This window comes from Branchiostoma belcheri, unplaced genomic scaffold, assembly GCF_001625305.1.
Source record: "Branchiostoma belcheri isolate BF01 breed outbred unplaced genomic scaffold, Haploidv18h27 scaffold41, whole genome shotgun sequence".
NCBI lineage: Eukaryota > Metazoa > Chordata > Leptocardii > Amphioxiformes > Branchiostomatidae > Branchiostoma > Branchiostoma belcheri.
The window spans coordinates 827,812-850,468 of record NW_017804032.1 but is presented as its reverse complement, the minus strand read 5'-3'; the positions used below and the strand labels follow the sequence as shown (position 1 = coordinate 850,468).

The 22,657-nt window shown below is 42.4% G+C and overlaps 2 protein-coding genes across 2 annotated transcripts in view; both read right to left on the bottom strand.

The window, feature by feature from the left end:
- Positions 1-8,719, bottom strand: part of LOC109477839 (CD59A glycoprotein-like) — a 31,834-nt gene extending 23,115 nt beyond the window's left edge. The window contains exon 1 of the mRNA XM_019779257.1: positions 8,533-8,719. Coding sequence (XP_019634816.1) covers positions 8,533-8,599 — 67 coding nt within the window. The 5' untranslated portion in view covers positions 8,600-8,719. The remainder of the gene's footprint in view (positions 1-8,532) is intronic.
- Positions 8,720-14,583: 5,864 nt separating this feature from the next.
- Positions 14,584-21,430, bottom strand: LOC109477836 (E3 ubiquitin-protein ligase TRIM71-like). Its single transcript, XM_019779254.1, has 2 exons — positions 21,396-21,430; positions 14,584-17,099 (listed from the first exon to the last, which is right to left on the bottom strand). The coding sequence occupies exon 2, from the start codon at positions 17,091-17,093 to the stop codon at positions 15,351-15,353; it is 1,743 nt and encodes a 580-aa protein (XP_019634813.1). The 5' UTR covers positions 17,094-17,099; positions 21,396-21,430; the 3' UTR covers positions 14,584-15,350.
- Between the last annotated feature and the right edge of the window lie 1,227 nt (positions 21,431-22,657).

Genomic DNA, 22,657 nt, shown 5'->3' with positions numbered 1-22,657 from the left:
TAATGTGTCGCCTGGGTGGTGAGATGTACGACAAGGCCCTTCCCTGGGGGCTAGTGTTAATACATGGGTTATTGGTTCTGTGAGTGGTGCGTTGGCACCTGCTTTCGTGATCTCTCTCCGCTCATGACGTCACGACCGCAGCCGGTCTTAAGATGTTGTCTTGGTTTGCACTCAAAAGGCTATATTTCAGAGTCATAAAGTCACATTACAATTTATGGTATGGATAAATATACAGTCCTTCACGGCGCCAGTACGATTTGAAACGATGGAAGACACACGAACACACACACACACACGCACACACGCGCGCGTGCGAGCACACACACACACACACACACACACACACACACACACACACACACCATACGCGCACACACATGCCTATATGCCTATATATTAAACTTTATCCATCTCTTGATTTGGGAGATATTGCCGTTCTACGTGGCAGTGAGTTTGTAATGATTTGTCTACTCCGAAGTTATCAGTGACACGTTATATGTGAAAACATACAGATCTTAGGGCTAACAACCTAAGATCTGTGTTCAGCTCTATACTTGATAACATTGCTATTTCCTGCAAAACTAAGTTTGAAACAGCCTAACGTGAAACCAAACTCAAACTTCTGCCAACAAAGCGTATCACCACCAGAGCTCTGCTCCTCTTCCTTGCGTGCAGCTATTAGCGTCCCCAGAGCCAGTCCGCTCACGCCAGCAGGAGTGATACGCCAGTAAAAAGGCTGTTAGGCTATGAGACGTCCATTAGGACCCGCTGCCGTTACAGCATCGAAAAATCTCCGGAATTGCACATAAACTTCCCCATTATCGAGTAGCAGGTGGTTTTGGGTCTGCAAAGCTCTTATAATGCTTTGGTGGTCAGACACTTTTTACCGGGTTCTATTTACCAGGGGTAGTAAAGATGCCTATATGCTGACACGTTCTGGTTTTGTGCAGGAATTATATGTATAAATGGTTTATTTCGAAAGGCACGTGAGGCCATGTTGATGTGATTATATGGATGACATCCACGCGCGCATGAATTTTCGTCCGTTTCAAAAACAATTTTGACCATACTGTAAATCGTAGAGAGCAGCTACAAAATGAGTTACTAGTATTAGTTTGCAAGAAAAAATGCAGGAAATCGCTACTAATGCCAAAATCAATTCCAAAGGAGAGGCTAGAAGAAAGTCTGAAGGAATGACAATAAAGAGTCTACTATTCGCCATACCATACTAAGTGTTCGGTCACTTGTTCTACCTTCATGACCACATATATTTCTTAATGTTGCCAAACATTTTATTCGCACGTTCGCATCAGTTTTGGGGTACCCAGTGGATGTCATCCATAAAATTAAATCAACATGGCCTTACTATGTCTCACCTGGACCTTACCACATCGTACCTTAAAATGATCAGGAGACATCAAAGTATGATTTTATGGTAGTGTCCTAATTGTGTACAGGAGGGCCCACTGCAAGTTTTTTTAGGTTTCTCCTCCGGGACAATATAAATAATATCTAGCAATCATACCTCGTGCGTACAACCTCAACCGTGCGACAGATGGTCTTTGATTGGAACGACATTATATATGAAGTGGCTCCCATTAGACAAGACCTCCTGAATCGTACGTAACGAGCAGCCCTTCACGATACGAGTGGCCCCATCATACTAATAACTTCCTTATAATAGCTCGCATGCAATCTTGTGTGAATAGGACTACATCTATAGAGAGTGTTACCCATTGAACAGGCCGAAAATTCCTTTTTTGTTTACCGAAAGAAAACATGTTGTTTTTGCTCAGTTTCTTCTTCTTCTCCAAACAGTCACCTCTGGCCTGGCCAATGACCTGATTTGTTGACGTCTGTCACCATGGTAACTGGTTTAAGGTTACATCATGTTGCAATTTGTAATGCAGGAGGGATTTAGACTCCTGTCTGATCATATAGATGAATGTGTTTAAGTAAGAATTAACAAAGCAGACCATATGCGAAGGTAAACATTGTTCATTTGGTTTGCAAATGTTACTATTCTAGTGTTGTTGTTGGTTTTCCGGTTCTCAAGAGTTGGTCACATATTGGTCGTATAATCGTCGTACAATCGCAAACGTTAACCAATGGCATTCTTGGAGTATTCGTGAATGTGTCGTACAAAATCCAGCTGTCTTGTTGCAAAAAAGCTTTCTTACATCCTTCCTGTAATAGTGAGTTGCTTCTGTTGCAACCCACTTGAAAATTCTAGGACTATCACATCCACATCGTACGACGGCCTATGGCGACTATGACCGCGTCCTAAACACATAGTAGTTGCTAGAATGATATATTTCAACCGCTAGAATTGACTTGAGTCTTCGGTAGTAATCTCCAGATTTATCGGGCTTTTATATCGTATCCAAATCTCTTTCAAATCCTTACAAATTTCAAACCGTCGTTGTTAAAAGCACGCTATATACTAGTAATCCTTGGTCATATTTGAGTATGCGTAATATTTAACGGGCGGGGAGTTTTACCGCAGTTTACATGCACTTACGCAGAAGGGTCGTCTCTTTTTCTGGACCGTTTTTTAGATCCTTACAAATTTCAAACCGTCGTTGTTAAAAGCATGCTATATAATCCTTGGTCATATTTGAGTATGTGTAATATCGAAGTTTACATGCACTTACGCAGAAGGGCCGTTTCTGTCGCTGGACCGTTCATCTTTGACCTTTTGGCTTTAATGACGCCATTTTGATACGGAGGGCAGTCCATCAACAGGCTCGCATGTGCGGAGAAATGATATTCATATCCGTAATAAAAACTTTACTACACCAGCTGGCGATTTGAAAACATTCTCTGGGAATTTTATGTTTATGGTTATTGTTAAGCTTGGTCAAATTGTTGGAATACAAAAATTGCTCGTTTTTAGACTGTTTTTTTATATTCATACGCAGTTTAGGAGTACTTCTCCTATGTTGACTGATTTTAATAAAGACTGAGAGATTGTGTCTACAGCACTTATAATTAGACACAAACAGCTGATGAAGACTGAGAGATTCGGTCGGAAGTTCCGTTAACGTTGAGTCAATTTTGTTTTGAGTTGGAGAATAATTTAATTTTCACACACACAAAGAGAGAGAGAGAGAGAGAAAGGGAGAGAGAGAGAGAAACACACGCACACACAACACACACACACACACACACACACACACACACACACACACACACACACACACACACACACACACACACACACACACACACACACACACACACACACACACACACACACACACACACACACACACACACACACACACACACACACACACACACACACTTTCAATGATTCAGTGATTTTTACGCCTCTGTTTTCCCTGATGTCCCAACAATATGCCTCATACCACACGCAGCGACTACGTTACACGGTCTCTAACATGACTAAGTGTATTCCTGAGATGAGTTCCCTGGGTCGTGACAAAGATACCCACTAACACTGTACTAACCTAGCTGGGAGAAGCAAGGCGCCTGTGTAATCGATGTCTTCAATAATTGAACGGCACGGTAAAGTTAAATAATTCACCAGAGGCAGTGTGTACCTGCCAAGACGAACGAGCTGTAAATGTTAAACTTGTCATCGCCCGGGGCTGTCTTCACGGACGGGCGCTGCACCCGTGTTACACCGAGCTGACGGATTAAATATTTCTCAGCTTTCGATCTTAAAAAAAGCCGTGGGCTATTCGCTGGTTGGCTTTGGATTTTGAAAATCATGCTGAAATATTTGCTGACACAACATGAAGTATAAGTATGGAATCAGTTACCGCTAGCATTGCTATGAGGCTTCCAGAAGCGGCTAGAAAGAGTAGAAATTGGCTGACAAGATAGATAACATACCAGGGGGGTTGATCCGCTCAAGAGTACCTAGCTTCTGCTAGGTCTGAGTAAAGGCTGATGCAGACCGCCCAATCAATCAAAATCTAACCCTTTACGAACTGCCTGCCAAATGTTAATGCTAAAGGTTAATACTAAATGCCAAATGATTAAATAGTTAATACTAAATACTAAATGCTAAATGCTAAATGCCAATGCCAAAATCCTAAATGCTAAATGCTAAATGCTAATGCTAAATGCTAATGCTAAATGCTAATGCTAAATGCTAATGCCAAAATGCTAAATGCTAAATTCTACATACTAATGCTTAATGCTAATGCTAAATGACAGGGCGGGCCGAAGGGGAGTCTTCAACCAGGCAAATATGATGATCATGATTTATGTTGTCTCCGCACTAAATCTGTACATTTATCCATTTATGACTGGATTCTTGATAGAAAGAAGACACGTGCTTAGACTTACAATATGTATATAAACATTAAGGAAGGGGTTGACGGTAAGAATACGTCTGCTCCACTCATTTTGATTAGATCTTGCGCTAGCCTGTGTTATACAAGCTATCTTGGCCGGAGGTCAATGACCCCCACGCCAAGAAGGGGCGGCAACCATCGGGCGGGCGGCCGCCAGGAGCGCGGTTTAGTCAGGCTAGATCTTGTGCCACTCCCTATTTTCTTTACTTCATGTTCTTTATATCTATGTCATGCCACACGTTCAGTCTTCATTACGGCCGTTCAGGATAACTCCGATCGGCGCTCCTCACGAATCTGTCTTCCCCACACGTCTCATCATTCCTGTTTAAGACATACGAGCTCCCCGCTAAATCTGAAAGGTCACACCATCAACATACATCAGGGCTCGTTAGGTGCCTGGATACAAGAGACCATCAGATGATGAAATATAAAAATTTGACCTTTTCATATCAGTTGTCTGGAAATATTTTTAAAATCATGCCTGGGTAAAAGGTCTAATCTTGCAAATAGTATCATTTCGATCACAAATAAGTCTATTTTTGATATTCTACCGATACATTAAAATAAGGTCCTGTTCTACTATGTACAGAACATAGGGGCGGTGCCCATCTCCATTTCTGTAGCCATTGGGCCGCACAGTTACAGAAGAAAAAGATGAAGAAAAATGACTATATACATCTACTTATAAGCAAATAAATAGCAAGTGCAAATGTGTTTTGAAAGAGCTCTTAAGCATAAGAAATTTGACATATTACAAAATATGAAAATCAAAACATTTGGCATGGGAATATTCTAAAATGTAATACTGTACTTTGTTCCTACCGCCAAGCATTTAACGCACGAGTGGGGATTTTTAGTACATGCACATATGATGCGATCAAAGTGGAATCTTATTGTGAATGGCACAGAGGGGACTAGTCTACTTAAGAGCAAAGGCTTAAGATGAAAGGCGTCTGCTGTACGCCACCTTAAGATGTTTACCTTCTTCACGCGCCTGTAAGAAATTCAATTAGAATTTCCTTCTGTTGTATCTCGACTGGAATGATCAAAATGGCTTTTAGGAGCCGAGCTTAAGAAGGGGAGACTCTTTGGTGAATAGAAAGCACGAACTTGAACAGAAAGCTCCTCTTTTAAACAACGAGATCGCATTAGGAATTAAGCAAAGAACCACAAAACTACAAAGAGTTCCACAAAGTATTTTATTTTTATGGAAAAATGCAGTAATATTTTCATGCAACAATGTTACTCACATATTTTCATGCACCAACGTACACCCCTGAAACACATCTTGCACCGTCCCTAAGCGTAACCCTGTTAATGTAAGCCCAAAGAAGCCTGCCGATTTTCTTTCATCAAACTTTCACGTCGGAATTGAATTCGATATGGTCTTCGGCTGATGGAAAACGGTCGCCGCGATTTTTCTAGCTCTACAGGAGAGGAGAAACCAAACGTCAGAAGGGTTCCTAGGTGATCCCTTGGACCGTTCGACGCGCTTATTTGAGCGCACATGTCGGTTCTTCCCATCAATTTGCAAGTAACAGAACGCGTGTTGCATGTACTGTGTCAATTTTCCACTGATGTGGCAACGATTGTGCGACCATAGATTGAAATCTCGAGCTCTCACAAACAAATTTCATTGAGGTACATTTTCAACACTTTGTGTCTTTTTTGGTCTTTAAAATCATACCTTGATCATACATAGATCTATATCATAGAGCATAGTTAGTGTATAAAGAGATAGGGTTTTATAAATTAGATTTTGGTCGTTTCCCGGTCTCCGTTCAGTGGAAAGTGGGCCTTATTAATTCTTCTCGCCCCTCCACTGGTCCGAATTAAACCTCAATCACAGAGAAACCCAGGAGTCCTCCGCACTGCCAAATCCCCCGAAAGTATCGGGCGCGACGTAACGAATGTGTGCTTTACGTCCAGGGGAAATTAGAGGACTAACCGGAGGGTTGGAGCTTAGGCCACGGTGATTTCATTGTATGGATGACGCCACACGCGCGTGAATTTTCGAATCTTAGATTTCGTCCGTTTCCTGTAAATCGTACAAAGCAGATTCAGAATGAGTAACTATTTGCCGTAAATTGAAAAATACATTGGAAAACGATACTAATGTCGTAGAATGCCAAAATGAATTCCAAAGGAAAAGAAGAAATGTGGAGAAATGAAAATGGATAGTCTATTACTCACCATACCTTACTCGTGTGTTAAGTCATTTGTTCAACCTTCATGACCACGTAGATTTCATAATCCCTCGGAGAGGTCGTTAAATGAACGTTAAAGAACCCACCACACTTATCGAAAAGAGTAGGGGATCGGACCTTCTCGGTGTGAGTGGTTTAAACCTTACAGTCTGGTACAGGGTTGACATCTTGGAGAGGTGATAGTCACCTGTTATGTCAATCCTTCCACAAATGTGGTAAATCTTCATAAATAAATTAAAAAATAAACTAATAATCAAATCAACTTTCTTTGACAAACTTTTTTATTCGCATGCTCGCATACGTTTTGTAGTTCCAAAAGGATGTCATCCACATAATCAAATCAACATGGCCCTATAAGAGATTGCTGCCCAGGCTACCGACATCGCCAGCCGAGTAAACGAGCGCAATTGATGCTGCCCACTCGCCCCGGAGTGACGACTGAATGCTTTTTACGCCTCGGGGAGTCTTGCTACTGTAGAGTTGATCGGATTATACAATGTACATGCATATCTCTCCTAAACATGGGACTTACAAGCCAAATCGACGGACGCTCTAGTAGACATGGTTAAACTGGGATATTTACGGGCGAGGAAACGACAGGAAAGAAACCATGAAAACTCTTGTACACCGTATATACAAATGTTGCCGTTTTCCTTTTTTTTCTTTTCCAATTCATTTTTCATCAATTACGTATCATCTAGTCTTACATATATATACCAAATAGTGACTAGAAATACAAAATCGAAAAAGGACGAGAACTAGACGAGAGTTTTCTTAACCGACTTTTTAAGAACTTTTCTACATTATGAGACATATATATCTCCAGAGTCAGAGAGCAGGATTTTGGACCGACTGTTTTCCGAAGTTGTGTTAAGTGCCTTTCCCAAGGACACAAGATCGGTGGCATGGTAGGATTCAAACTCGGGACCTCTCGGTTCTGAGTCAAACTCTCTGCCGACACGACTTCACCGATTCATTGTCACCATTCATAACACAACGAGTGCGTCACCGCCCAGACAATCAGTCTTGCCTGCGCACGTCTCCATATTTTATGAGGCTTTTGTGATTTTGACTTATAGCATGGCAGCTTTAACATCGATTGCAGCGGTATCCACACGTGTTATCACAGACAGGCCTGTTCACAACACACAAAAGCCTGGGAGATCTTTTACAACAGTAATCTCTATTCATCCATTCAGGACAGCCAGATCCTTGCTACGCCTTACAGAAAAGGCAGGAGATGATTTGGGTATTTAAGGCGAAGCCCACAGGCGCCAGACATCTAAATGATGTATTCAGTCATAGGACGTCGAATCGTATGTCGAATCGTATCGGAGCACAGGGTGCAGTTTGACACATGGGTTGTACTAGAACCTCTTACACAACTGACTCTCAGTTGCGACGCTTGGAGCTCATGCAAAGTACCCTGTTCCAACTAAACTGTATCCATATGTAAAAGAAATATGAAGTTTTTTAAAGAAAAAAAATACAGCCAACAACAACATAAGTTGCTTTAAGAACACCGTCACAGAATTTCTATACTTTGGGTTGAAAACAAGGAGGTTTCCTTTGAACCTCCCTGTTGAAAACAAGTTACGAAAGACGTCGTAAATGTAGTACGTGCCAACCTCCGACTGGACTGTTATATCACCTCATTTCTCATTTGCTTAATGACTAGCGGTCTTTCCTGTACAAAATCCTGGATCCAAGCATTAGTAACTTGGATAAGGTTAGCATAAGTGCTTCTCTGAAACAAGCTTGCTGAAGCCAAATCTGCTGAAAATGTTCTCATAGTGGGAGACTAGTACTAAAAGCTAAGGCAGCAGTAAGTCGACGTAAGACTTTACCGAAAGAAAAAACACAGCGCTTCACTCATAGAGAGACTCATGTGGCACCAAATTCTTCACAATGAATGTTTCTGTACAAGCGAGGAGATTTAAACCTCCTTAGTACAAGTTGGGAAACGAACCCGTGTGCGTTAGAGTCACGGTACTCACCAATGCAGGCCCAGCACAGGAGGAGGGCACAGAGCAGGAGCAGGCGTTGTTGGAGGCTGAGGTTCATGTTGCCAGGTGCTCAGGTGTTGACGGCAGTTGTACCAGCTGCTCGGGACTGCCTCATCCTGTCGTGTACGTACCCGGTTACTCCACACACGGCGGCGCCCCAGGGTGCACGCGTCAGCCACAAACGCGGCCGGAAGAATAAAACATACGCGGGCTGGAGCCAATCGCTTCACGGGCGCTACCATCTCCCGTCTGTACGCAGGGGGGTAACAGAGTAAAGACTTGAAGGTATACGAAAGGTCAGAATGAGAGCTAGCAGGTGTCATTCACCTGTTTTTCCCATTCCCAGGATGCATTGCGCCAGGGGTAAAAATTCCCAGGTTGCATAGCGCCAGGTGGTGGGAAATATGGGTTCATGTTAAGAAAAACACAAGAATTTCACACTTAGTTGTCATACTTGACCTGTAACTCAATTTTGAACAGATAATGCTCAACAGTATGTGGTGTCCCGACCTCCCTGCGCTATGCAACCTGGGACATTCTACCCCCTGGCACTTTGCATCCTGGGAACGGGTAAAGGGGCAATTTTATTACCTCTTGACCTTGGGGTCACCGTCTCTGATCGAACAGAGATGAAATATTTGACAAGGTCATTCGTCCCGCTACTATCGACAATAGAATTTGTGCCGAGGTAAGAGGTTTTGTGTAATTGGCGAAAAGGAGTGGAAAGGATTGGAAGTAATTTGCACAGTTGAGCCAATATCGGCCGATATCTCTGTAGAAGATCGATACACAAGCTCTGCCCTGTCTGCCGACTTGACTCTTAACGTTTATCTTTAATTTGCGTGGCAGACGAAGGTCGTAGTCGCCCGCCGAAAATTGAGTGGGAGTGCGCCTGACGCCCTGAATGCCCGCGAAAGTACTATGACTGCTCGGTCATTGATCGCGTGGCCAGCTACGCACCTTGTCCATTAAAATAAAGCCTAAGACATATTGGTACCTTTAGTGTACTAAATTACGTTTCGCATTTGTCAATAGAACATTTTTATTTGACTGTGTATAACCTTGGAAACTCAGATTCGCGATGCAATGTCTTGGATTTGTCTGTGAAAATATTCTGTGTCTTTTGCAAGCCTCACTTGCTAAACAACCAACCAACCAACCAACCAACCAACCAACCAACCAACCAACCAACCAACCAACCAACCAACCAACCAACCAACCAACCAACCAACCAACCAACCAACGCGTATGGAATCATTCCCAATTGTTCGTCCTTGAAAGGATACTAGGCCACGATGACTTGATTATATGGATAGTATCTTCTAAGCTAAGAAACTGATGCGAGCGTGCGAATAAAAAAAATTGCCTCTCCCTTTTCGCCAAAAAAGGTTCAACAAATGTCTAAACACACAGAGTATGGTATGGCGAATAATAATTTCTTCACATTTTCTTCTTTTCCCTAGGAACTGATTCGTTTTTCAATATTTTGTATGACAATTTAAGGCAAATATTTCCTCATATTTTGCAGCTGCTTTTTACGATGTACAGTATGGTAGAAAACTATATTTTAGAAACGGACGAAAATTCATGCGAGAACGGATGTCATCCATATAATCACATCAGCATGGCCTTACATATAGGCCTGAAGTACTGTCTGACCCCTCGCACACCCAGTATTGAATGTAGACGTCCCAAGCCAGTGAATACTCCTTGTATAACGACGTTATGGCTCGGGTTGCCATAGGATACGGCTTGGTGCGTCTAAAAGCGCGATATGGTTGACTGACGTGGTGGTGATAGCTCTTCGCCGCTGGACATTTTAAAGGGAGCGTTCGTTGATCGCGGGAGGACATCTAGATCAAGCCTCTACCAGGCTTCGGGAGGCGGCTCGAAAGAGTAGAAATCGGCCAAATAGAGAGATAGCATGGCGAGGGAGTTGGTCTGCTGGAGAGAACAGTTTGCCGATCCCGAAGAGGCTAATCTAGATCTAAACATCGTACATCTTTCTCCAACAATGTAAAGGCGTCCAATGTAACATCAGGGCGGCAAAATAAAAAGATATTCTGGATGAAGAAAATCTCTCTGATATTGACATTTACTGCCATTTAGTAGAAGATGTTCGGCATCAATTTATACTCTTGAAGCTTTTGAAATATCCCAAAAGCAAGTCACGTGAGGCGCCTCTTTATTTTGGGTACCACCCATAAATAGCTACTATACGAAACATGCGACCGTTTTCTGTCAGTGACATCGAATTTTTGCCTCACAGATATCAGTATGCTATAGGATAGGATTCAACGTACTAATTAAAAGTTTCACCAGAAAATTGACTTCTTAGAAAATTCCGTTTTGCCACCCAGAAATTGCATTAATTTGCCTTCGAAAAGCAGTGTATATAATCATTCAACATAGATGTGAAGACAAATATAAGACAATAGTGACAGTAGGGCATTAAGTCAATAATGACAGTATCGTTTATTGTTCGGATTGTGCAGATCTTGCTGTTATTTTTAAGACAATAAACTGTCCGTGGAATCTGGAATCAGACGTCTGAAGAAGGACTAGCAGAAATCGTGGCAGCAGTAGCCGACCTGTCCGAACACCAGCCGACCCAACCAGATCACCAGCCAACTTTGCTCCCGACTACTTACTCCTAACCATGGTTGGGGGAAGTTCGGGAGGCTATTCAGCCATGTGTGACAGAGCTTAACATGATATTCTAGATCCTTACATGAGTATAATACCCTAACACAATATACGCTAGCTTGGGTCTCCTCTGGGACAGGTGACGAACGACGCACCTTCAGAACCTTTTACTTTATTACTGCAGGGTCGTGCGTAGTCTGACGTTACATGACGTCATTTCCAGACGATAATCTGGATAGACTGTTCCTGTCCAGATGAGATTGCCTGAAGGCCAAGCAGTCTGCATCTTTCTCTCCCATGTTTGTACCACCATGGTACCACACAGTGAACGATATTCCTAGAAATTGTAATGACGGCGCCGGCGGTCTCCGTCCCAAGTGATTTCCGGCGACGACAGGCCCAATTCTTAAGAAACTAATCTCAAGTTGTGTAGGAGTTCGGTAATTGGGCCTGACGTCTTCCCCGTTACGATGTCGTTCTACTGTCCCCCGCGACCCTTTATCTAGATTCTTTTGGGCAGTCTCGAACAACAAAAGTACAGGCCATTAATAAACAGGGGAAAAAAGAACACAGCAATAACACTTAAACTATACATACTAATGTACTATTTACAGGTTCAACTTCTTCTCGCTTCTTGAGGCAGTTGTAGATGTACGAACATATGGAGCTAATGATACATGGTTTGTCAAGTTTCATAAGGAATACGAATTTTTATTTCATCTACAAACAACGTTCATTAGTGTGGAGCCTTTATCCTAAGAATCCAAATATTTCTGTTTGCATCTTACATGTATATATATTTGCGTACCCAATTCTTTCCTCTCAAGGCTGTGAACGTACCACTGACAGACCAAATATTTTACAGATAGTTCAACAAATCGAATAGACAAAGAACGATTTTAGAATGTTCTGTCGGTTTCATTGTCTTTTAAATCCACAAATCATACTTCTGCATAGTGCATCATATTCTAATTATAAAATCAAGGCCAAACAAATCCGACTTGCTCAATGATAGCCGTATAGTAGAAAGAGGGATTTTGCTAACGTCCAGAACTAGAATAACATTTATACCGAGCTCTCCAAAATAATCAACAGGCTTTAGCTTTGATTACAGATTTTGTGAAGCAAGCCTGTAGGACGAGTGGGCTTGTCATCAACGTCTAGTGGAGCCTCAAAAGGGCCAATTAAAGGGGAAATGGATAATGAGCGGATGTACGTCATAACATCGGGCTGAATGTCCGGTGGACAGCTGGCACCATCCATTTGTCAAAGGCACCTAAAAGTCTGCTCATTTTTCACGTAGTATTAAAGTTGAATTAATCCTATATCCCATAGCATACTGATATCTGTGAGGCAAAAATACGACAGAAAACAGTTGCGTGTTTCGTATTGTGGGCTGGTTTTAGATATTTATTAGTCGAATTCCGTCATAAAATCAGCATCCCCCCACAAGCAGGTATTTTGCTGAAAACCACACCACGTACCTCTTAGTATATATATACTTAAATTTTGTATTGCGAGATATCTCTGTGCTTTATACATGGTCTCTACTTAGCTTGTAAGAGCATAAATGTACAATAAAGGTTTTTCATTTATATTCTTTCATTGCCCAAATTATTGCTGTACATGTCTTGTGGAAAATGTGGTTCATGGCATTTTATATAGGTGTGCTTATGGGCTTCATGTAATTAATGAACACCATATGGGTGAATGATATATGGATATGTATGCATTTTACAAGATTAGGATCAGTATGTTAACATTACAATCAGTATGTTAGCCTGAAAGAACGAACGTAATCCAATGTTTAGTTATACTCGGAATGACGCCAACGATAAAATAAGATCATTCTTTCTCCATCACGAAATGGAATCAAATGCCTGGTGCGTTTTAGTTTAATTTGCCGCGGACGAAATGTGACGTCAATGACCTACATATAGATAGGCTCATTTATAGCATAAATCTTTGCTATGGCTGTGTAGGGCAGACGTCACAATTCCTTCATGGAGTAATGAAGCAAAAAGACGAGTTAACGTTGCACTATGTTAAGCAACCGCTAGGGCCGCATTTGTCAGCAGCCTGCTAACTTACAGTCATAAATGTTAGACAGCACTGGATATGAAAGGCTAGAAAGTGTAAAATTAGAAACACTTCTCATTTTACCGGCTTAATATTAACTCTGGATCATTGAGACAACCAAGACGACCAAGACGCATACCACACACGCAAACCTGTCCTTGGCGCTGAACACCTTCCACACACAGGAAAACCTGTCCTTGGTGCTGAACACCTTCCACACACAGAAAAACCTGTCCTTGGTGCTGAACACCTTCCACACACAGAAAAACCTGTCCTTGGTGCTGAACACCTTCCACACACAGAAAAACCTGTCCTTGGTGCTGAACACCTTCCACACACAGAAAAACCTGTCCTTGGTGCTGAACACCTTCCACACACAGGTAAACCTGTCCTTGGTACTGAACACCTTCCACAAACAGGAAACCAATTTACAGTGTTTACAGTAGCAAAACTCATCTCTCCAATTTCCTCAATAATCAAAACAGAATTTTCAGATTGCTTGGTACTAAGCGTTGCTACGGTTCGTGTTTGTAGTAGGGCAATGGTTGCTACAATAACATTTTGAACCGCTAGTCGGCGTTTTTGAGCTATTGGTTGTCACCTAATGCTAAAGGAGTTGACTTCAATACTTTGTTCTTTTGCTGAGGTCAAATAGGTTGATTTGCCATCACCAAAGAACATAAAGTATTGCCTGGACGTTGGAGGGGGGGGGTGTTCCCTAAAATATATTATTATAGAAAAGTACTACAAGAGTAAATTCGACAAATTAACCAAATGCACACTGATAACACTCAATACTTTATTCCCACATATACACCGAGTAGCACTGCAATATCTGCTTTCTACTCTAACATGTAGGACATGTCTTCTAAAGTACACACTGTAAGTACAAAACAATCGGTGTCAAAGTCGACATAAAGTAGGAGAATGAAGTAGACAACATAACAAACCGTGTAACAAAGTATTTGGTGCATAAAACATAAAAAAAATACTAATTTAAACAACTTGGTTAGTTATTAGAATAATACGTAATCTAAATTTAGTAGTGAAATTTTTAGTAAAAGCGCATATGATAGGAATTTGATTGTCTTGCCGAATCTGAATGAAAACATTAATAAGTAGTTGGAACCACGATGCATAAAAAAAGCATTTAGAACAAAAGTAAAAATGACACACGAAAAATTGCCAAAAAAGTGTTTGGTTAATTTCTGCAGCTGATTATCATTATCTGTTTAGTGGTTGGGTAGGTATGAAGGCCAATCCTGAAAACAACTATGGAACTAATTATCAATGTTAGTTGTTATAACAATTAAATCATCAACAATTTGTGTTCAGAACTGCTAGAAAATTTGTTTTGTATCTGAAAGACATGGCAAAAGAAAAAGCATTCAAATGGTGTAAAATAGGTTCTTGCATCCGCTTAAAATGGCATTAGCTGATATTTACATCAATTTTAAGATCAGGGAAAAGAAAAAAAACCTTACAATTTTCTACTCATTTCATAGTGCTATTCAGTTTTCTCAAACGTTAAAGGGTTATTTCTTGCAGATAGAACTTTACTATACCATAGACCGGTTGGCAGCTTTTCCTGAGCAGCTATATCTTTCCTAGTTTACATTTTACACCTTTGGTACTCTTACTCTTTCTCCCAACTCCACAGCTGAACACTTGGTGCTAGACTAGTGGATGAATTGATTTAGATAGACTAGTGAATGTGGAACATAAGTACGAAGGCCCAAAAGGACACTCTATGCGAACTTTCTTCGAAGCCTTTGAAAAGCTTCTTGGTAGCCTCTACGAATCCCTCTCGTCAACTTCCGTATACCACAACCAACGCAGAGGACAATAGACTATACTCATTTTTCACCTGAGCTAAGTGAGGAAAGTCGTGTAAAGTGCCTTTTCCAAGGACACAAGATCGGTGGCATGACAGGTTTCGAAACCGGGACCTCTTTGTCCTGAGCCGAACACTGCCGTTACGCCACACGACCACACAGGAGAGTTCGTAAAGGCTGTAAATAGTGTCCCTTGGGGCCTTCGTACATAAGAGAATTCAATTACCGGCGTTTGAGAATCACGCCCCGTTACACAGCCTCTGAATTCTGGAGGATGGTGATGGTATCATTCACCCAGTCGGACACCACTACCTTCCCGTCCGGCGCTACCGCGACTCCGTGGACCTCCCCCATGCCGTCCTTGGTACCGACGTGGTGCATGTGCTCTCCCTTGGGGCTGAACATCTCCACGCGGCGGTTGCCCCAGTCGGCGACGATGATGTTGCCCGCGTTGTCGTGACAGATGTTCCGGGGATGTTTCATCTGGCCGTCGCCGGTCCCCGGGTTCCCGAAGCTGGACTGCAGCTTCCCGGCCTCGTCGTAGAAGTGGACGAACTCCGGATCGCGGTCTAAGACGAGGATGTTTCCGTCCTTGTTCACGGTGATGTCTCGTGGATGCTTGAGGACGCCATCTTTGCCGAATTCTCGCACCAGCGAACCGTCGTGCTCCAGGACTTTCACGACGGCGCTGCCTGCGGTACCCCCCGTGACGAGGATGTGCTGGCGGCGGCGGTCGAGACCGATCCCGCGGGCGTGGCCGTCCGGTGGGAGGCTGAACTTGTTGGTCGCCTGGCCGTTGGACACCATGGTGTTGCCGTCTTTGGTGTACTGGACCACGAACTCCGCCGAGCCGTCCCGCCCCAGCACCCACAACTGCCCGCTGCTATCAATGGTGATGTCGTAGGGGTTCATGACGTGAGCAGTTTTCGGCACCACTGTCGGGAACTCCCGGAGGAACACGCCCTCCATGCTGAAGACCTGGACACGTTTGTTGCCCATGTCGCTGACAAAAATCTCGTTATCGTACGAGACCAGGACCCCGCGGGGAGTGAAGAACTTCCCAGGCCCCGATCCCTTTCCTCCGAACTTGATGACGCTGCTGCCTGTCGCCGTCGCCTCTCTCACAGGGTAGGAGACGTCCTCGTCGTTCGGTAGGATGGTGACCTGGTGGTTCACCCAGTCGGTCACGACGACCTTGCCGTCCGGGGAGATGGCCACGCCGTGGACCTGGCCCATCCCGTCACGTATGCCGACGTGCCGCATGTGCTCCCCCTTGCTGGTGAACATCTCCACGCGGCGGTTGCCCCAGTCGGCGACGACGATGTTGCCGGAGTTGTCGTGACAGATGTTCCGGGGATGTTTCATCTGACCATCGCCGGTTCCCGGGATCCCAAAGCTGAACTGCAGGCTCCCCTCCTTGTTGTACACGTGGACGAAGCTCGGATCTCTGTCTAGCACCAGGATGTTACCATCTTTATTGACGGTGACATCCCTTGGATGTTTTACGGTGCCATCTTGACCAATTTCTCGCACCAGCGAACCGTCGTGCTCTAATATCTTGACGACGGCGCTGCCTGCGTCACCCCCCGTGACGAGTATGTGCTGACGGCTCCGGTCGAGACCGATTCCGCGGGCACGGCCGCTCGGTGGGAGGCTGAACTTGTTGGTCGGGTGTCCGTCCGAGTCTTGGGTCTTCCCTCCTTGTTGTACTGACCACAACTCGGCCGCTCCGTCTCGCCCCAGCACCCAGAGATGGCCGCTGCCATCAATGGTGATGTCGTACGGCTTCATGACGTGAGCTGTCTTTGGCACGACCGTGGGGAACTCTCGGAGAAACACGCCCTCCATGTTGAAGACCTGGACACGCTTGTTGCCCATGTCGCTGACGAAGATTTCGTTATCGTAAGAGACCAGGACCCCGCGGGGAGTGTTGAACTGTCCCGGCCCTGTTCCCTTCCCGCCAAACTTGATTGAGCTGCTCTGAGGTGCCATCGCTTCCTGAAATCAAATAAAAAGTACCTAATTAGTAAATGAGTAGGAATTTTGGATACAGAATCGGAAAAGGCGTAAATTTACATCAGGGACATGTTGAAACGGGACGGTGGCAGGTTTAGACTTCCTTTGACCCTTGACCCACTCATGACGTCACACACATCCCGAAGATCAATGCGCGCCAGTAAATTGGGTCGGATTCCTGATGAAGGCTGAGGTTGAAAATTTGTTATTCCCCTGTGTTCGATAACAGTAAAACTTCTATAAACTGTAATGCATTTTCAGTGTGGCCCCATCCATATAGAAGGAGTTGCTGTACATGTGGAGAATAATTTATCACTAGAAGCATCTCTGGTGATTGCGACTGTTCTTTTCTAGGCGTTATAATTATGTTACATTCATTCATCCCTATACATTATGAGATGACAAAATAGATTAGCGATCGATGTAACGTTATGTAAACCAAATTACACAGCTTTTAATATTTAATGGATTTGGACGTATGACAAGACTAGAACAAAATGAAGTCTACAACCATGACTATGACTGTTTGCCGTGTAGCTAGTATACTGCTTTCTATATCTGGTAAATATAGCTTGTTTGAAATATGGTAAAAAATGAACGGATCTCATTTAAGCAATGCCCTTGAGAAGACCTAGAAAAGTGATCCGTCCAAGTGACTTCTATTAAGGGGTTCAGTCAAAATACGTCTCGCAAAACTGACGGCATTCTTTGAATAGTCCTACAAAATGATATTTTTTTATTTAACCGTTTAAACAGAGCAATGCATACTGGTGACGCACTCAAGTGAAATAGCTTATATGAACGGACACCATTGGACGTAAAATGATAAGGAAAGAGGAACGTCCAATATACAGGAACAGAATTAGATAATTAAGATGATGTTATATTATTAGAATCAGTAGTGAAATCATTTAGTTACAGACAAGTATAACTGTGAAAAATATATCCTACAAAATTCATCAGTCTTGTTACAGAAAACGCTGCCTTATATACTTGTGAGTGATTGGTTCTGTTGAAGTCTACTTGAAAATTGTACGGCACTAAAATCGGACGACGGCAAACAACGAATGTAACGATGCCTTTGGGGAATTTGTTTTATAGCAAGGTCTAAACTGAGCTAGAAATATCGATCCAAGTCACGAGCATGCCTGCTCAGGCTTAAATAGATTATCTCTCAACTAGGCGTATATCGTCTGGCTAAAATAGAGATACTCCACCAATTTGACATTTCAGTGAGCCTTGGCCTTTTTTGGAAGGTCAGAAAATAGGAAACATACGATATGAAACAAAATGTCACAGACAGGAAGTTAGCTCAAACTTCTCACAAAAGGTTATCTCATTTCCTGTCTTCAATTTCCTGCTGTATACATGTCTGTTGTTAAACCCTTTCAGAGCCAATGAGAAATCCATTGCCATCATAAGGAAGAAATTTACAATAAAAATAGGAATTCTCAAACCTTTCAATATTTCAGCGGCGGGGAGGGGGTTCTGATGTCCTCGATAATTATTTCTTGTTATGCCAGTCAACCGGGGCACGCTCTATATGAGGCTTCATGCTACACTTGTCTTTACTATTATAGTAGCCAGTGTTACGTTATGTGGAACCTTTCCCAGTGAATTATAGGGTTGAACCCATGCATGGAAATATGTGCTTGAGTGAACATGAGTGAATAGCATTTGTCGACACGCATAAAAAAAAAGAAGTATAGCCAGTGGCAAGACTAGGAATGCCGAAGGTCATCCAAGGTAATGTTACCAAGCCCTATAAACATAGTATAAAGGCTTTGTCCAAATTACACAATTGGTAATGTATTGACACACATGCCACACTATGGAAACACAACGTAAAGTGTACAGATGTTATCGGGTCAATAAAAAATCATAAATGATTTTCTCATATCAAGGCCAATAAATATCCAGAGATCTACTCATGAGATTATATTCTATCATATACAAACTGTGTCTTCAATACAGTGTACTACTGACTAGTTCCTGTTCCTTATGGATAGAATAGAATAGTGTATACTAGAGTTGTTATGTAATGCTGTTCAGTAATTTGCCATGTTGTATCCTTTATAATTGTGTTGCAATGTGGCTACACCGATTTGTAATTTGAAAAATGAGAAATGAAGTTTAAAAAAAAAATTATTTTCAGTTTCAAACTTCATTTTTTTCCTTTTTTAAATTTGAAAGGTAGAATAAATCAAACTTAAAATTTTGACTTATTCTGCCTATCAAAAGACTGCCAGCGAAGATAGACTTGCATTGACTGGTTGATTTGCCACCATGCATGGCAGACGACAGCTGTCATATGGCAGAGTTCCAAGGTGACCTTACACTATGTTGACTCTTTACTAAGCGTCTGCTAGCACGTAGAACTTGCGCCCCCTACATTCTTTGTCCCCAGCTCCAAGCCATTTGACATTGTCCACATGTGAACGTGATCCTGTCCGCCATGTTAGATCCGGCAATGATACTGTACTTGAGACATGTAACCATAGAAGAGTTTCTGAAATCCGATGCCCCGTGGATTCGTGTTCACTAGGGAATCGACATTATTTAGAGTACACGATACAAGTTGCTGACGTGGGGTCAAATGGGGTATTATGGAAAGGGCAATGGTTACCCTTGAGTGGTCACGTAGCTTGGCCGAAAATAAACTGTATAATTGTACAGGGCATTTCTAACATTGACCAAATACGCTATACTTGATGACCAGTTGCAATTTACATTGTAAACAGATATATGTTTTTAATGTGCAAATACACCTGCGCAAATATTGCGATTTTATTGGTTTGGCCCAAGGGAGACGCGCCCCCCAAGCATCCCCCAAAGGGCCCCCAATAAAAACCTGCCCAGGGTTCCGATTTCAATTGGATTATAGTCTCGATGAAATCAAAAGAAAAGAATAACGGAAACACGAAAATTGGTCGCCTTTTAAGGACATTGTTGGTCTAAATTGCCTTAATGGTCGGGTGAGGTTTAGGAATCTAGGTTACCTTCAGGCTTTCCGCAATTAACAAAAAATAGGCCGTTTCACTGTTTAGATTAGGTGTAACATTGAACTTAAGGGTATGTTTTGTTCTTCAGACAGCTTTAATCTAGAAACGTACTGTTAGATACAGTTCTGGTCTTGAAAATACAGTCGAACCCTATGAAACCAGAAATCCCCACCCCCACACAAGAACCAAAAAAATAAGAAGAAAAAGTGACACTCACGAATTCTTAAGACGTCTCAGTCGACCAGAAATGACCGCGACTCCTCTGAGATCAGATCAGTGGTGGGAAGTTTGCAGGAATATGGCCTGATTGAGAGAAATTTGCCGACTTTGGCCACCAGATTTCAGGTTTTGTCTATCTACTAGGTCAACGCCCACGGGTAAACCCAACCGGACAAGTGGGAGCGTCATACGCAAGCGCACTGGCGTCAACTGCTCTTCCTAGCGACTGTTCGGAAAATTACATGAAACAAAACTATGAATGCAATTCATTGTAAGGTGCTTAGGTCAAAAAGTTGTTTTTAGATTCAATTTGCGAGTGTGACAATACTGTTTTCTCACTGAAAGGTTTATTGCATAAATGTGAAACAATGTGATTGGTCATGAGTAAAATGTTAGGGCAGCGGCTATGTGCTTACGAGGTGTCATAAGATAATTTAAAATGAACTAAATCTACAATGTTAGACCAATTCTGTAATCTAAGTTTAGGTATTTTGTAAGTTAGAATACTTCCCACACCTTTCGGTGTATCGCGCGAAGCCCATCTCTGCCTCTATAGCCCTTGGGCCACACAGTTGTGTAAACACTATAGCAGGGAATTTTTTAATCGGTATGATTTATTTTGTAATGAGTGAAAGATGGAATAACCCTGACTCCCATTTTGTCATTTTCACCCCAGATAATTAAGGGAAGGTTCTTGGACTTGCTGAAGTTTACAATGTTGAACATCACACTGAAAGCAAAAAAAAAAAAAAAAATAGTAAGACACCGACAGTCAAATTCAAGTTGACTGCAGTTCTTTTAACTTCCGCACGGTGTCACTGAAGAAACAGGGAATCTCCTGAATCAACACAAGAACCCTATGATCTTCGTGTTTCATCATATTTCAATAGGTAAAGTTAAAAGCAAATTGAAATCTACTGTTGAATTTGTGATTGTTTCATGCATATGGGGTAGTTCTATTGCTATTTGGTCCAAACACAATGATATTTACACACTTCTAATTTTGAAAATTCATTTTTTTAAAGCTGACAAACGCCCCCACTTCTCAAATTCATACCTTCGTCTCACGGACACAGTCTGTTTGGCATTTTAAAGACAAGACAAGCTGGTGACGTCTCAGACAGACAGGCACCGGTCTAAGAAAGACATCAGGAAGTGAGGATTAAGAAATAGAGTGACTGAAGTGAGTCCTGATCTCTCTACTCACCATACCAGACGTATGTCTGACGAACTGTCCTCAATTCATGATAATGAAGTTATACATTAGTTAGACGTTAGTTCATGATAAAGTTACCTCCTGAGAGACTTTTATGTCTTTTGTGTAAGGCCATGTTGATTTGATTATATGGATGACATCCACGCGCACATGAATTTTCGTCCATTTCTAAGAAAAAAAGTTTTCGACCATACTGTAAATTGTACAAAGCAGCTGAAAAATACGCAAACACATATGATGTAAATTGAATAAAAATGATGCTAGTAGTACTAATGATGTAGAATGCAAAAAAAAAATCAATTCCAAAGGAAAAGAAGAGCATGTGAAGAAATGAAAGAGTCTGTTAGTGGCAATACCATACTCCTTGTGTTTAGTCATTTGTTCAACCTTCATGACCACGTAGGTTTCATAAAAGGCATTTTTTTCAAACCTTTGTTCTTTATTCGCACGCTCGCATCGGTTTTGGGGTTCTCAGAGGATGTCATCCATGTAATCAAATCAACATGGCCTTATACTAATAAAAAACAGAAACGGCTATTTCCAAATACTGTAATTACTTTGCCAAAATCATATCCAGTAACTGTTTTATGGCGTACTTTGCCATTTGTTGTCTATCCTCCGGCCTAGCGTGGGCCTAAAGTGCTGCGGAAACGAGCTGTCCAAGTGGGAACTTCAAGGGATCTAGCTTTATCTCGAAAATGTCACCCCCGAGGCCTTACGAGGAAAGGATAGTACTTACCTTACGTGTTCTCGGAACTGTGCGGCATCGTGTGGTGTAATGGTGGCGTTTGGCCCAGCATCAAGAGGTCTCTTGACGGGCCCCTATGTTGTGTTACTGAGAAAGATACCTGACATGAATTTTCTCCACCCAAAACATGTTTCCGAGTTTGGTTGGGCGTCCGATCATTAGCCTATGTATGAAAACCAAGCAGATGTCAGGATGGAACGACTGGCCGAATGAAACAAGGAGTCACACAACTCTTTACCTTTGTATTTACTGTACGTTGATATACAATTAAATCTTTTTTCTTCCGTAAATCAAGATACAAGTCCCAGTGAGTGAGCATTGCGGCTGCTACGGTGTTGAATTTGATCTTATGATT